The sequence below is a fragment of the Ambystoma mexicanum genome, chromosome 5p, assembly GCF_040938575.1.
Source record: "Ambystoma mexicanum isolate Mex_15411 chromosome 5p, UKY_AmexF1_1, whole genome shotgun sequence".
Classification (NCBI taxonomy): domain Eukaryota; kingdom Metazoa; phylum Chordata; class Amphibia; order Caudata; family Ambystomatidae; genus Ambystoma; species Ambystoma mexicanum.
In genome coordinates, this window is record NC_090930.1 from 29,326,192 (window position 1) to 29,341,630 (window position 15,439).

Sequence of the window (15,439 nt, forward strand, 5' to 3'; positions counted from 1 at the left end):
TCTCGCGTTTAACACAGGTTAGAGACTTAGGCCGACTGGACTCGTCGCAGGACTTCTGCGGTACTATAGCGAGCCTAATGGAAAAATAATAAACATGCTACAATGTAGGGGGTCCTAGTCCTCTATCTCACAAACTGTACATGTTCTTCGTGTAGATTGGTGCGAGTGTGCAATTTGTGCAGATTGCGCGTATGCTTAGTGCCTAACGGATCTATGTCGTCGAGATGTCTCAAGGCCTGTATCATGCCGGCTTTTAATACAGTGTCTTAGTCAAGTTGGTCCATGCGGCGCTCTCCCCAACTCTCGTCTTGTGCCTCCTCATCCATCCTTGGCAAGGTTTGTGTTACAGTTTATTTATATAGCGTGCCGAACCCTGGGGTAACTGGGCGCCAGAGACTTAGAGGTGGTTACAGCAGAGTAAAGCATACCGCCAACTGGATGGGTACTGCTTGCAGTAGTTGTCCCTGGTTGGAGCAGTAAGGACGGGCATAAGTTTGTATGACCGGCAGCCATGTTGCTGTTGGTGCTTCTTCTGGTTAGGGGGTCGTCCTGGACTGGGAGTTGGCTTGGGTTTTCCCTCTTCAATTTCCCCACCCCACCCCACCCTTTCCTTGACTTGTCGACTTGTTGATCATCCATGAAACGCCACATTTCCGTTATTCCACCCAAGTGTCCGTAGTGGCTATCGTTATTTTTATTCCCACTGCTTCCTTCTTACATCTTGCCATACAGAATTTCACGCCAGATAATGATGCCACTCCATCACCAATCCTCCAGTTAACACCTTCAGACCATCAGATAACCAGGAAGGCATCCAGGACCATAGGTACTAAAACCAGCTCTTGTCCGTCTTGGTACATTTCGATTCATGCCAGCTGTGCTTCTGCCCCAGACAGGGTACCGTTGTCTTCGTTTTCTGGGATAAATGTACAGCAGGAACTCCCTATTTTTGCCCATACTAATTCCTCTATAGCCGTGAGGAGGTCCAGGATGTATCTGTTCTGCAGTGCCACCAGCCGTATTGCTCAGAGTTCCTCAATTGCGTTGAAGCCATTCACTGTTGAGTTGATTGTCATCATCAGTTCCCATCTTGTTATCCGGAGCCACTTCGCATTGGCATTCATCTGAAATCCTGGGTGTATTAGTGCAGTTCTTCTGAACAGTCTGTGTGCCGGTGGCATCTCATCCAATGCCACTTTGGATCGTCCCCAGAAATAGTCCCCCCCCCCCCCCCCCCCTTCACTCTCTTCACCTGGTCCTTCTTGACGGTCGTGCCTGTTTGGGTAGATGGCAGCAACCTTTTCTTCCTGCTGCTACCCTCGTCCATTTTTGAGAACTTGCTTAGGTTAACATGCGTTTTGGGTACCACTATTGAAGGGATGTTGACATGCGCCAAAGAACATACTCCTCCCCAGTTCGGAGGCAGTTTCTCGTATGCTTTAGAACCACAGGTCCAATAGTGGTCCATCAGCACCGCTGTTCCTGTTCCCATTTGTGGTATCTACTCTATTCTTCTGCATGCTTTGTTCTGCCCCACTTAATCAGTGCCATTGTGCCAATAACAGAAGGCAGGTGTGGTCAGCGGGATAATCATGAGTGGCCCATCTTCCTTGTCCACCCAAGTTGGAAAGCCTGCACTCCTGGCCCATTCCTTGAGGCATTTATCATTTTCTTCTTGGACCTTGGTTACAGCGGCTCTTAACGTCATTGCTTTGCACCCTACTATGCCATCCTTCGTGTATACCTTGCCATACACAAACACCTGCGGTCGCTCCCTGCAACCGGGTTTTCTGCCAGTCTCCTGCGCTCCCCATTTGCATGGTAGGTACTGCAGCATCACTTTAATTTGACCCTTCTCAGGTCCGTCAGTAATATATCGTAGGGCCTCTGCCTGCTGCCAATAATGGTCCATCGGTAGTGGCTTGATAAAGTTGTCCTCAAAGGGAAGTGTTTTTCCTTTGATCTCCATCTTAATTTTGCCGTCTTCTCTTGGAATCTCCCCCGTGTCTGGAACATGGCGAGGTAGGAGACATTGGGCTGTTGCTGTTGGCACTTATGTTGCTACGTAGTTCCTGGAGGCCCCCATGGCACACAGGATCAGGGAGCAGACATAGCAACTCGACCTTGTTGCGTCCTTATCGATTTTAGAAATGTGCTTATACCACATGTTAGCTACATGTGCAGTGTCAGTGAGATGTGTCAACCCCACTTGCATCAGTTCCTCTTCTTAACTTATTTACTTCTTCATTGGGACCACCTGACGCAGTTGTCCTTGCCGCTGGGGTTGGGAAAGTGTTAGTATTTGATGTAACGGAAACTTGCAAAGCAGTGTAGGTGTTCCAGAGCACCACGGCTAAAATGCTCATGAATGGCAATAACCACACAGGTTTTAAAACATTATTGGAAAACCCATTTTTACCTGTTCCTTTGTCGACGCTATAGCAGATGAGATGATAAAGTTGCCCGTCTGAAAATTGCCATAAAAAGCTTTGTTAGTACTTGTAATTATCTTAAGCTCCGCGGACTAGGTAATAATTTTAATGCCCATGCAAACACTTCTCCCATACCTTCCGTACTGATCGGTGAGGGTTGGTATAATATCGTGAGGTTGTGGGGAGGTATTCAATAAATATGTAATAGTATACTCGGGGTGGCTGCAGACTATTGTAGGCGGCAATCCGTATAGCGTGAATGTACTGATGGGACAATGCTTTGGGGTAATCAATATGAGGCAACATCTACTATCCTATACTAGTCATTCATCAACAATTACAGTCGTGACCACCTGCATGTGCGAAGGAAGAGAAGGAGAAGCACTTCAATCAGTGTGTTAACACAGCGTATTCCTAATGAGATTGTGCGTGCTGTATGGGTATTTCTACTTGGCATCGGGCAGGTTCTATTACAGGTCTGTAACGCAAGTGGAGTAACATTGTACAGTTCTTGATTCGTAAATTCCTTGATTTTGGGGATAATGTTTGTTTACTCTTCTCTTTTTGCTAGAACAGCAGTGGGGATATCGGGGGCTTGCGAGCGTCTGACCATTGGATGGCCGGTATGCTCTGTTATCAGCAGCCAGGGCGTTATCAGGATATACAGAGCTAATGGTCGGGTCATCCCATTTGTCTAGGTTGTCTGATTGTGTGGTATTGGCACTGTCAGCTTCTCTAAGAGATGGCTGGGGCGGTATTGGTACCCTGTAGGATTTTATATCCGGCAAATGGTACCAAACCGTCCGGCCCCCGAGCTTGATCGCTCTCTCCCCTACTGCTTCTACGTTGCAAGGCCCCGTGAAGGCTGGATGCATTCCAGCGCCTAACAAAGTTTTCCAAGAGGGCACCACCCCCCCCCCCCACCCTAACAGGTTGTTCCTTTTGTTGCATCTTGATTGCTGTCGTCTTTGTCTTGACCGTCTTCCGCTCTCCCTTGGATCTGTTGAATCTGTCGAGATAAAATAAGCGCTAGAAACAAGTGAATTCACATATTCATACATCTCGGCGCCAAGAACCTCTGCAGTCCTTTCGAAATGCACGACTGCTTTTGTAGTGTGGGGGCACCGGTATCAGGTAATATTATCCCCATATATATGGTCGCCGTAAATATCGCTGGGAAAAGGTCACAGCGATATTATATGGGTAACCATATATATGGGGACAGGGGCAAAAAAAAATAAAATTAAAAAAAAAAAGAAAGTTTGGGGGTTGCGGGGGTGTCTCCCGCATGTTCCATGCAATGTCGCCACAAAAAAAACAGCCATTTTTCAGTGATATTTTTGCATGGCGATATTTTTGTGGCGACATAACATGGAACGGGGGCACCCTGTTGTCACAACTCTTCCTGCCCTTACGTTCACCAACCTTAAAGCACACACACATGTTCCTAGAGCAGTTCCCCATGGGTTTAGACATTTCTGGAATTCCTATCGCATGGGGGAATCCAGCTGGACCAGAGCTTGGCCCTTGTGGATCCAGTCACAACTTAACATGGAGGAGAAAGGTGTAAACTGTATGCTGGAGGCCGCAGTCTAGTTCTTAAATTCCCGGGTGTGGCTGACTATTTAAACCACACCCAGGCTTCGAGCCACGCTTTGCGTTGTTAACTGTCAGCAGACAGCAACACGCTCACCGTGTTTCTCCGGCCCAGGCACCCTCTCCAGTTGCTGGCTCCTCGTTACAACCCTCTCCAGTTGCTGGCTCCTCGCTACAGCATCCTGCTTCTACCTGGAACTGTCCCACGGCGCCTCTGCAGGCGCGGCTGCCTGTCACTGAAACCAGCTGCTTCAATGCTGGGTCCGCACTCCTCTGCAGGCGCGGCTCCCAGCCATTCCAGACCAGCTCTCCCACGCGACTCTTCTGTGGGTGCTGCCCCCTCCTTCTGGCGCGGCCTCGCATTCAGCTCTTCATGGCTCCCGACTTCCATCTGGAAAAGAATAGCACAGAGAGCGTATATTCTGCACGGCATGCAAAAGTGAAAGGGCAAGAAGGACACGTATTTTACAAAGAGCACACAAGTAGCCACGGACATCAGAAAGAGGAAAGGCTAGTACAAACAAAGGAGTTTTCACCAGCATACATACGCAAAGAGGTATTTAGAGAGCTGCCCAGAGAGCAGCCACGGACATCAGCAGAAAGTCTGCACAGTAGAAGACAACAGCCACTGACATCTGCACAGAGGCTGTACACAAGAGTGGACAAGAAAACAGCCAGCAAGGTCTGGTAAGGACATTGGGCAAGACTTTGGAATAATCCAACAGCGCATAGACCGCGTCACAGCAGGTCTGGGCGGAGCCATCCAGTGAAGTAACTGGTGGAATGGAACTATTGCGCCCCTGCTACTGATCGAAGCAGGATGGAGAGCTAGTCTACTAAATTCCTAAGGTGAGCATACATGGTGGGGAAAGATTCAGAGGGACCTGGGAGTGTAGGGAGGGGGTTTCCACTAAGTCTTGGTTTCATCCCGGATTCCCTTGATCTTCCCCTGCAGACGCAGTCCCCCTAGCAGACGAGAGAAGGAACCGAACGGGATCTCCTGATACCCCTGCAGAGTTAAGGTGAGCGTGACACCTGTCACCACCTCGTGGGGTGGTGGTCCGAGACTGGTTTATTCCTCGGCTCAAACAGGGCTAGGGGCAAGCAGTGCAACCAGTTCCTCTTGGTGCTCTGCTGGATCTTGGCAATACGTTCCATCAGTAATCCGTTGCGGTGTTCACACATGCTATTAGCTTGCGGATGATATGCACATGCAAGCTTATGTTTTATTCCTAACAAGGCTATTATGTGCTGAAATACATTTGCAAAATGGGGACCGCTGTCAGACCGTAGGATCTCACAGACCCCCGAGATAGGGGGGGGTTCTAGGGGGTCTTTGACCACTTCTCGGAGTAGAAACTTAGCCGCTCTGAAGGCATCAGCATGGGAGCATGGACCCGCTTCAATCCATGTTGCAAACTACACTAATAATAATAATTCGCTTTTATATAGCGCTACGAACCCTCGGGCATCTGAGCGTTGCTTATCCCATGGTTTGTGGTGCTCATTTATCGACCTTGGAAGGATGAAAGGCTGAGTCCCTTCCGGGTTTCAAACCTGCATCAGCACAGATGTCAAAGTGAGCACTCTACTCGCTGTGTTATCTGACCGACTATCATGTACCGATAGCCTTGGCATACATTGGTCATATCCATGTGGAGGTGCAAGAAGGGGCCCTCAGGACGGGGAATTACTCCTGCTATTACCCTTAATATATGTCCAGCGGTGAACTGTTGGCATGTCAGATAATTACTGATTAAATTTGGACACGTGTGTTCAAATCTAGACAGAACCATGATTCCTCAATACGTGCTGCAATGACCTATTTCCCTGTGTGCGCAGGATGGTGCATTTCGAGTAGTGCACGTGGCATTAACACTTTTCCAGTGTTATTTGGTGCCATAAGGCATCAGTTGGGGACATTGAACACCCTCTTTTTACCCAGAGTTCCTTTTCATCCATTGGTGCTGCTGCTTGCAGTTCCATAATTTGACTTTCCGGTAAATGATTGTACCCTTCCTTCATTAACATTTGTCTCACCCTTCCCTTTTTGTTTTTCTGGTATGTCCCACATCTCTCAGAAATATGATGCATGTTTTGCATAGTAATCTGTTGCCTCGTTCCCCTTTTGATATTGGGTCCTCCCCGTTGGTGTGTGCCTGACCCTTCACCAATGCCAATTCAGCTGGGTACACGACGGCCTCGATCAGTTCTCCCAAAAGGAGCGCATGTGGCACAGGGGCTTTGTCCGCTTTCCTAAGCCCCAGTCTTAACCACCTTGCCAACCCGGAGTGTAGTGTTGAGGTGACATAAGCACTATCTGAATATATAGAGACCCTTTTCCAGTTGCATTCCCCAACTGCCAGTATGAGAGCCACTCATTCTGCTGCTCGTGCTGAGTAATGTGAGGGGAGCCGAACACTCCTCACCACCTTGCTTGACCAGTCTTCTCTCAGCCTTACCACTGCTGCACCAGTCCTGCGTACACCATCCCCCTGGTTGATCGTTGATGATCCATCAATGTACAATACCTCTTCTCCTTAGAATGCGTCTTCCTCCACCTTCCGTGTTTCTGTGTATATTTCAATAGCCTGTATGCAATCATGAACATATTCCCCCTTCATATTCTTCTGCCAGAAACTGCGCTGGATTTACATTCTTGCATCGGACTATTTTTAATTCAGGTTGTGATAATATAATCTCAGAGTTTGTCGCTCTCTGGGTGGTCAGTGTATTCTTTGGCCTATGCAGTATTGCAAACCGGGCATGCTCCACATAAAGGGTTGTTGAGCACCCCATATTTATTGCTGATGCCTTTTCTACTGCGAATGCTGCAGCAGCCAAATGTTCGCCCTAGCATCACTTTGTCTAATTGGCTGCTGTAGTAAGCTATTGGTTTGTGACCCATGCTTGTTTTTTGTCTACTGACTTCATGACCCGACCACCAGAGCGGGAGAACAGGAAGAACTCCTTTTTGTGATATGGGGGCTGTAGAAATTGCTTGTTTGAGCTCGCTGAATGCTTCCGTCATTGCTCTTGTTGATCCTCTGCGCCTCCTTTAGTGCAGCGAGAAAGGGACAAATGGAAGTGCTGTAATCGAGCACACATGCTCTACGGTAGTTGCATAGTCCTAGAAATCTATGCAGTTCCCTTACCGTCTTTGGCTGGGGCGTTGAGAGTATTGTGTCCTACTAGGCGCTATGTGCTTACCATTCTGCGAGATCACCCGGCCAAGGTAAAGCATCTCCCTCTGGCAGTATTGTAGTTTGGCCTTGTACACCTTATATCACTTTTCCGCCAGCACGGTGAGCATGTGTAGAGTCTTCCCTGCACTCTTCCTCAGTGACAGTGCAGATGAGGATGTAGTCTACATACTGCAGCACTGTGCCTTTCGTTTGGACATTAGCCAAGTCCATCTGTAGCATTCTATAAGAAATGGAGGGTGATTCGCAGTATCCTGTGGCAACATTGTGTTTCCATTTCTGGTTGCGGTACACTAAGCTTGTTAAGTCCTGCAAGTCTGGGTGCAAAGGTATTGAGAAAAATGCATTCTTGAGATCAAGGACTAAAAACGGTGGCTTTGACTGAGATGCCACATAAAATAGTGGCATGGTTGGCTGCTACTTGGCACTTTGCCTCTACGATACTGTTGAGAATCTTGTATGAAATGCCATGACCCCCCCCCCCCCCCCATTTTGTTTTGCGAACAGGGTACACCACAGTGTTGCATGGAGACTCTGATGGCACCAAAATACCTCTGTCTATAAGGCCACTGATTGTCTCATAAATGCCTTCATCTGCTTCCTTAGTGAGTGGGTACTGCTGGGCCCTGGGCAGGATTGCTCCTGGCTTCAGTTTGATTTGCACTCCTATGCTTTTTATGCACCCGCTATCGTATGGGCTGGTAGTCCATAGTGCCTCGGGTACCTTTGCTAAATCCTCTTCGCAGAATGGAGGTTGAGCCTCTATGGCCACTGCCATTCTCTGCGCCACCTCCTTGCTACTCATGCCTAGTATCGTTTCACTTTTCCCCTTGGCCTGGGTAAACGACTCCTCGTCTGACACTTGTTAGCCGGCACCCTTCTCCCAGTGCTGTTATGGCCCTACATGCCTTCCCTTTGTCATCAGTGTGTGTATCGCAACCCAATTGTCTCATGCCACAATCCCTTCTATGTCAAGTGATATAAACACCCCTTCATCAGCTGGTGTTTCTGGCCTAAAGAGGTACTTGCTGGGTCTCCTCCACACCTTCCCTGTGATCCCAGGCAACCGCACAAGGGCCATGTCTCTTACGTACTGGAAGACCTCTGGGTCAGCCGGCTCCCACCCTCTGTACCTATTGCCCACAGTATTCCTGGAGCATTTGCCTGGCTGTGAGGATGTGAATGCCTGGTGTTGAGCAAATTATGCCTTTGTCTGTGAAGGAGATCGTCCTGTTCAGTCGGCTCATTATGTTGCGTCACAGTATGTTGACGGGTGCGTGCTTGGAGTAAAGCCATGATCTCCTATTGATAAGGAGATGTTATTAGTAAAAAAACCGAGCCCCAGAGAATCCTTGAGTGTTAATGGCATTGCCTGACAATTTATACCCCCCCCTCCCCCTGTATGCATGACCTTTGTTGCCCCGGTGTCAACTAGAAAGGAGATCTTGTCACCTATAGCCACTCGTATGTGAGGTTCCTCCTTCAGGATTAGGAGTGACTGATAGGATGAGACACAACAAGTTAGTCTGTGGGCTGTCCAATAGGGGGTACAATGACTGTCAATTCCCCGTATATGGGTTGGGCCCCACCAGCGTCACCCTACCCATCCTTGTCACAGGTACCATTGCGGTTGTGTCCAGGGTTCGTGTGGAATCGTCATATCGTCATTCATTTGTGTCAACTGCTGTACCGGCATCGTGCTTTGGAGCTGTCAGGCGCTGTTGTGGCTGCTGCGTGTGCAACACATGTCTGTGTGTTTACTGGCATAGTCTGTTGTTGTACCTGGGGTTATACTGTGGTACGTTTTGGAGTGGCCTTTTGCGCCTGGCACAGAATACCCGTTCTGCCCATTCTGGTAGTTCTGTTGGCCCTATCCTGGCTGCTCCCCCCCCCCCCCCACCTCCTCCCCGTGCTGCGGGAGATATGTCCTAGTTGGCCAACATTGCTGAGGTCCCTGCCGGTCACTCCTGAACCTACCACCTGGGAGCCCTCTCTGGAAACTTTCCCGCCCCCTATAGTTGCCTGGGTAGCCACACTCCCATGTATCCTCCTCCCTGTTGGGGCATGAATTGCTACGCTGTATTGTATTGTTGCTGCTGATGAAGCTCTGATATGGCTACCTGTTGTGTGTTCTGGGCTGGTTGTGAGTGCACCTTCTAGGGCGTACTTGGATAGTTTCTTTTGCACTAGCTTTGCTTCATCTGATTTTCTATTCTCTGCCTTTTGCTTCATCTCATCTTGCCATAGCCTGCAGTGGTGTACTATTGTGAGCTGCATGTCCGACCATGCCTTGGCCTCCATTCCTAATCCTTTCTTTAATTGCCTCTGTACTGGCTCTGGTAACCCGTGTATCAGGATGTGATAAGATTGCTATCGTTTTATCCCACGGCTCTCTAGTTTTGAGGCGCCAACGTACCTGAATGTAGCTAACGGGATCCTCATTGTCACGCATTTTGCGTGACATGATTGCACCTATGTCTGTGTCCGAATATTGTGTCCGTAATGCTTGCCATACTGCATGTGTGCAATTTGCGAATGGCTCCCAGTCGTGTGCGGTGTTGTGGGTGGTCACCCCTGGGAATCCTGCCCTCCTCCAGATATCCGTGGCGTCACCCAATATGGATACCAGCAAAGCCTTGACGTCACCCACTGCCAGCCTGTGTCCCGCTGTCAGCTTCTCCATTTCGTATAGTAATTTCCCTGCCCCTCCACTTAGGGAAGGTCATCTCAGCTTGATGTTTTCTTTGTCTGTGTGTTTCCTAGGTAAAAACAAAGAGGTGATGGCTGGAAGGTTTAGACTGAATCTTAACCACTGGCATTGATCGGGGCAAACCTCAAGACCATCGTTCTTCGCCTGCCAAGCCATTATAGAAGGGGAAAAACCATATGCAGGTCACATCCCTTCTGTATGAGACCACAAGCATCCCCAGACATTTTTCAGCCTTGTTGGGCGTTATCAGTGAGGAGTAGCTTGGGTCTCTATACCTAGAGACCCAAGCTACTCCTCACTGATAACGCCCAACAAGGCTGAAAAATGTCTGGGGATGCTTGTGGTCTCATACAGAAGGGATGTGACCTAGCAGTTCGGGCTGGACTGCCCCTTTTGGGGTGGGGCCAAGCCTGATTTGCATATGGTTTTTTCCCCCCTTCTGTAATGGCTTGGCAGACTGAAGACGATGGTCTGGAGGGTTGCCCCGAGATTTGCCCGTGGTTATGATTAATTCAAAACCTTCCAGCCATCACCTTTCTGTTTCGTGTTTCCAAGGTACATACTGTGGCTTGCTCCCACCCGTCTCCAGTAAGGGCATCTACAAATATGCGTCCCTCTCCTCTGGCGTGCGCCTATACTTTCGCGTTTGAATGGGCCCCCCTGTATTCCCCCGCCGCTGTATCTGTCACCCCACGTAATACAGGTGGTCTTGCTCCCAAATGAACCCGCCTTGTGAACATGCGTGTCCCCTTGTTTGTGTTACTGTCATACCATTCGGTCTACGCCCCGGGAGATCCCAGAGCCTGCTTGTATAAGGTGTCTGTGGGGCTGCCCTCTCTCCTCTTGTGTCAAGTGTCTGGACCCTGTCTCCTGTTCTCTGGATGACCTTCTGGCCTTTTCAGCACACCTGGCTAATTCTGGAGTTCAGGTGGATACGTGCCGCAGATCATGGTGGCCATTGGGGCTTACCAGAATTCCACAGAACATGTTTTCTGCAGCCAACCCTGGTGGTTAAGGTCCACCTTAAAGGGTTGTCTAGGCCTTTTTATGCTGGCACATAGGCCGCAACCCGGTCTGCTACCTTGTCTGGCAGAATACTGGAGTGATATTTGCTACACTCAGCAATTCCAGTCATCGCAAGTGTTTGCCTTGGCAATAGCCAGGCAAATTCTAAATGTACAAACACTGTTGATTCGTGGCCATTGGAGGTAAAATATTTGCATGGTGATTTTCTCCTGATTTTATTTTAAATCGTTTTCACATTCAAGTTTTAAAATGGATCATTTTAGTTTGTGTAACCTTGGGACGAGCCCAGAGGCATGAAAAGGCTCATCTGAATATTGTGTCAGTGCCAATCTTTTCCCGAGGTATAGCTACTAGACTTGGGCAGATTGGTTCTCGTCCTCATCCCTGGTGACAATTGCAGATTTGAAAGTATCAAAGGTCCCCTGCACTTGGAGAGCTTCGATGCTGATCCCTGTGCCGGTCTTCCATGAAGAGCAGCAACTATCCTAGTCTGGAGTGCTAATAACGGAGTGCACCCAGGTCCGATGACTTAATGATAATGATGCTATATTTATATAGCGCCTTAATCCAAAGCGCTTTACAGAGCACATAACCTCCAAGGACTCTTTGGTACTTTCAGTCAATTTCTTACCTGAGCTTTGACCACTGGAAACATGCCAGAATATGCCCTGTATTGGAACTTTGATTCTATGAACTATATGTCTACACCAGTCCCATGCCATTGTGTTTTTTTTTTTTGTTTTTTTGTTCTGGTCCACACTGCTCTAACTTCCTGCTTTCTGATCGCACTGTGTCATTGTAACGGTCTGTGAAGAACCAGACTGTTACTCGTAATTAACAATTGCCTAAAGCTTAATGTCGAGGTTTGTTTATGGCAGACAAAAGTAGCTCCTGGTTGCTGGCTCTTTTAGACTGCAAGCAGAAGCTGTGAAGTTCCCTTCCTGCGAATTATACCATAAAACGACTGCTACTTTTCAGAAGCATTTAACCACAATGCTTTTCCCCAATAGGAGCTCTTTGGGTAAGGGTCACTAGGAGAACATGTATCCTTACTGGTACCTGCCCTACATGGGGGTGTCCCATGGGGCAATGAGGGATTTCCCTTCCTCCAACCCCACCGCCCATTACACCTGCACCCCAAGAGAGCTGCATGATGCTTACCTGTTGGCATGACTTTAGCAACATGTTAAATTACATGTATGAATAGTATCTGGATCCAGCAATGTGATCCTCTGGCAGCTGCAAATGTAGCCTGTCAACCAAATTGCTCCTCTGCCCCCTCCCCATTCCGTCTATCCAGCGTACTCCATTTTGCAGTTGCTTGCCTGTGGCACATTATTACACAGAAAATAAGTCACTGAGGTGTTCCATAATCAAATGGAGGAATGGTGCTAAAGGCAGAGTTTTGGGGGTTACCAGTGACTGGCATTGTACAGTTGAAGGTATTTATATTCATAAAATGTAGTAAATCGATCTTAATGGACCTCTTGCAGGAGATATTTCACGAGTTGCAACGTTGAATGAATGCAGACTGTTGGGTTGGAAAACATGATAATGTGTTGCAAACAGATTTGCAAAATTCGTTTCTAAAACAGCTTTGTGCTTTAGAGTAACTGGTGATCTGCAACGGTCTCATCACCTGTTCTTCACTCCCTGCAGTAAATCTGAAACAATATCCCCAGCTTTTGTCTTTTGGTGATGGAATTCTGAGTTTACTTTTCAGTGTTCTGGCTATAGCAATGACGGAACAACTCAATCCTAATCCTAGTAGCAATGTATTTCTTCAATTGTGGGTCTAGGTATTTATATACAGGCTTCATGCAGTTATTGCACACTTGATGTAATTCTTTTGATCACTAGACCTATTCACCCGGGGTCCATGTAGACCTTTGTGGAGACTCTTCTCTTTGTTTTAATCAATTTGACCTCTTTGATTAACCTCCCGATTAGACAAAAATTCCTTGCATGGCGATCCTGTGTTGAGGTGAATATCCATGTACCCCCCCCCACACACTTTGATTTTCACCTGTAGCTACTAGCTATTCTAGATACCGAAAGCGTAACTTACAGTTGCATATGCCTTGCTCAATGCCCCATCCTTCACCGTCCCCCAGTCCAAGGTAACTTGCTATTTTAAAATGTACTTGAATGTTTGATAGGATTTCCATGCGTGTGTATTGAGTTACCTAGGCCATAATTGGTCTTGAATCTGAAGTTACGTTCCATTTGTTGTACAGAAGTATAATTTATGTGGCCCGTGATGTGCCTTTGGGCGACTGACTAGCGTGGCCTGTTAGATTGATGTTGCTAGGGCATTAGACCTCTTGGATGGTGAATTCTGCTCTTTTAATGAGGTTCTTTTTCTCTTTCAGGTGACAGTCCCGTCAAGGTAAGCAAACCTTTCAACTGCACCCTCAACAGTGTACTCTGTCATGAAATTATGCTTTCGGAATGTTTGGCATCTACAATTGAGGAGAGTTTTGACAGTGTCCAATGATAATGGCAGAATAGAACTGAGTACTGAGGTGGGAGTAGAATTTGTGGGTGTTTGTTTATTCATTTATATTGCGCACCAGACCCGAGGGTATGAGGGCGCAGGAGCATCAAGGTTATTCTGTGAAGTTCTTTCCAGCTTCTTGGATGTTGCAGTGCCTAGCGGTTTGTGTTTAGTGTACAAATTGGATCACTTAACTGGTATTTCTCAATTTTGATAGTCAACCGAACTGCCTGAGCGTTTCACTAACTTTTGTGATAAGCAAGAACTTTTGGTTTCCTGGTCGTGTCACACTTCTTACAACCATTACAGTAGAAGGCTTGTTGCATAGTTCACATGTTTTCATATAATCCATTGGAGACCATTCCAGCGAAGGAAACCGTATCCAACCCATTTCAATAGTCTTCTAGTTATCAAAAACCTGCTACTTCCCTTGCCGTGTGGGATGGACGGATGGATGTATTCTGAGGCTTGTGGATCTACTTGGATTGATTGTTTATTTGTAGTGCGCGGCCAAACCCTCAGGTAGCTGGGCGCAAAAACTTGTGGGTTACATATCGTTTTGCGACAAAAGTGCATACATTCAAAGGTACATGGAATAATACAGTATGTGACAGGATACGAGTGCGATAGACAGTAGAGGAACAGGTTACAGGGTGGCCCAGAACATTTATTGGCTAGCATATGCAGTGGGGATCGGCAGAGCGCTGATCAGTGAGTAGGTGGTTAGTAGTAAATTAGGCAGCCATGATTTCACCATGGCTCTGAAGGGCCAGAAGGAGGTTTCCGCTCTAATGGAGAGACGGAGAGTGTTCCAACATTGAGCGGCCAGAACTGGGAAGCTAGAACCACGTGCCAGTTGGTGCACGTACGGTGTTCTGGTAGGTCTGGATGAAGCATGTCTGGTGAATTTGTCAGATAAGTATCGTGGGGCGGTCAGAGACGGGCATTTGTGTGTGATTACAAGGGATCGTAGTTTGATTCTGTCTCGGTTGGGGAGCCAGTGGGCTTCCTTGATGGCCGTGGTGATGTGAGCTTTGCGTGGGAGGTTGAGAGCGCATGTAAGGGAGTTATTTTGCAAGATCTGAAGTCTGTTCAGATTTTTAGTGGTGGTGCCGAGGAAGAGTGAATTGCAATAGTCTAACTTGGATAATATTAATGCTCTGGCTAAGGTTAGACAGCTTGTGGTGGGTAGGAATGGCCTACAGGCATTATTAAGTTTGTTGGTGTAGGTGGTAAATGAGAAAAATCCAAAAAGTCAGACTCCATCTTTGACACCCCTATCATCAATCACTGGTTACAAAGGATGAAGAACACTCTGCCCCTAGTGACACCCTCTCAGTGGCAATGCACCACAAACTGCCCCCTGCACCAGAGCTTTTCCCTACCTCTGTTCCCACAGTGTTACCAAGCTCCACTCAATGGACCCCAGAACAGTTTGACAGAGTAATGAGGAGAATGGCTAGATTTATATATATATATTTCTGATGTTTGTTAATCTGCTTAGAATCACATGCTGTGCATAGGTCCGACATCCAGTGGTCACTGCGGAGTATTGCATTTTGTTTTTCGTAGTCGAAAAGGGGACGTCGACAAGGCGTGTCTGTAACACTATCCCTATAGTGACGTGTGTTGTACCCACAATCCCTCACGCGTCGAGGTCCCTCAGATTGTTTTTTTCCGCCCAGATACTGGTCGCCTTTACGCGGAGCTCCTCGAGACATTGCAGATTTCATCTCCTCGACCTTTGGTCGTTTTCCTATATAATATAAAACATATCGATCCTCCCCTCGACGCTGTTGGAAGCTTCTCCGCCGAGCAAGATCTTCGACGGAGGGGACGAGCGGAGGAGATCCTTCGGCGTTGCCGAACACGTGGCCTGGCCTCGCAGGCCAAATACAGTCGGGAGAGTGGGGGTCGTGGGACATCTCTAATTCTTTTCTGAGAATGCCTTTCCTTTTCCCCTTCCTTTCCCTTG

The 15,439-nt window shown here is 47.8% G+C and overlaps 1 protein-coding gene across 5 annotated transcripts in view; it reads left to right on the forward strand.

Annotated features, from left to right (window-relative positions):
- ZMYM3 (zinc finger MYM-type containing 3) overlaps nt 1–15,439 on the forward strand; it is a 1,331,158-nt gene that overhangs the window by 69,779 nt on the left and 1,245,940 nt on the right. For all 5 annotated transcript variants that reach the window (XM_069612373.1, XM_069612372.1, XM_069612371.1 and 2 more), the window contains exon 3: nt 13,340–13,356. In XM_069612373.1, the coding sequence (XP_069468474.1) occupies nt 13,340–13,356 (17 nt within the window). The remainder of the gene's footprint in view (nt 1–13,339; nt 13,357–15,439) is intronic.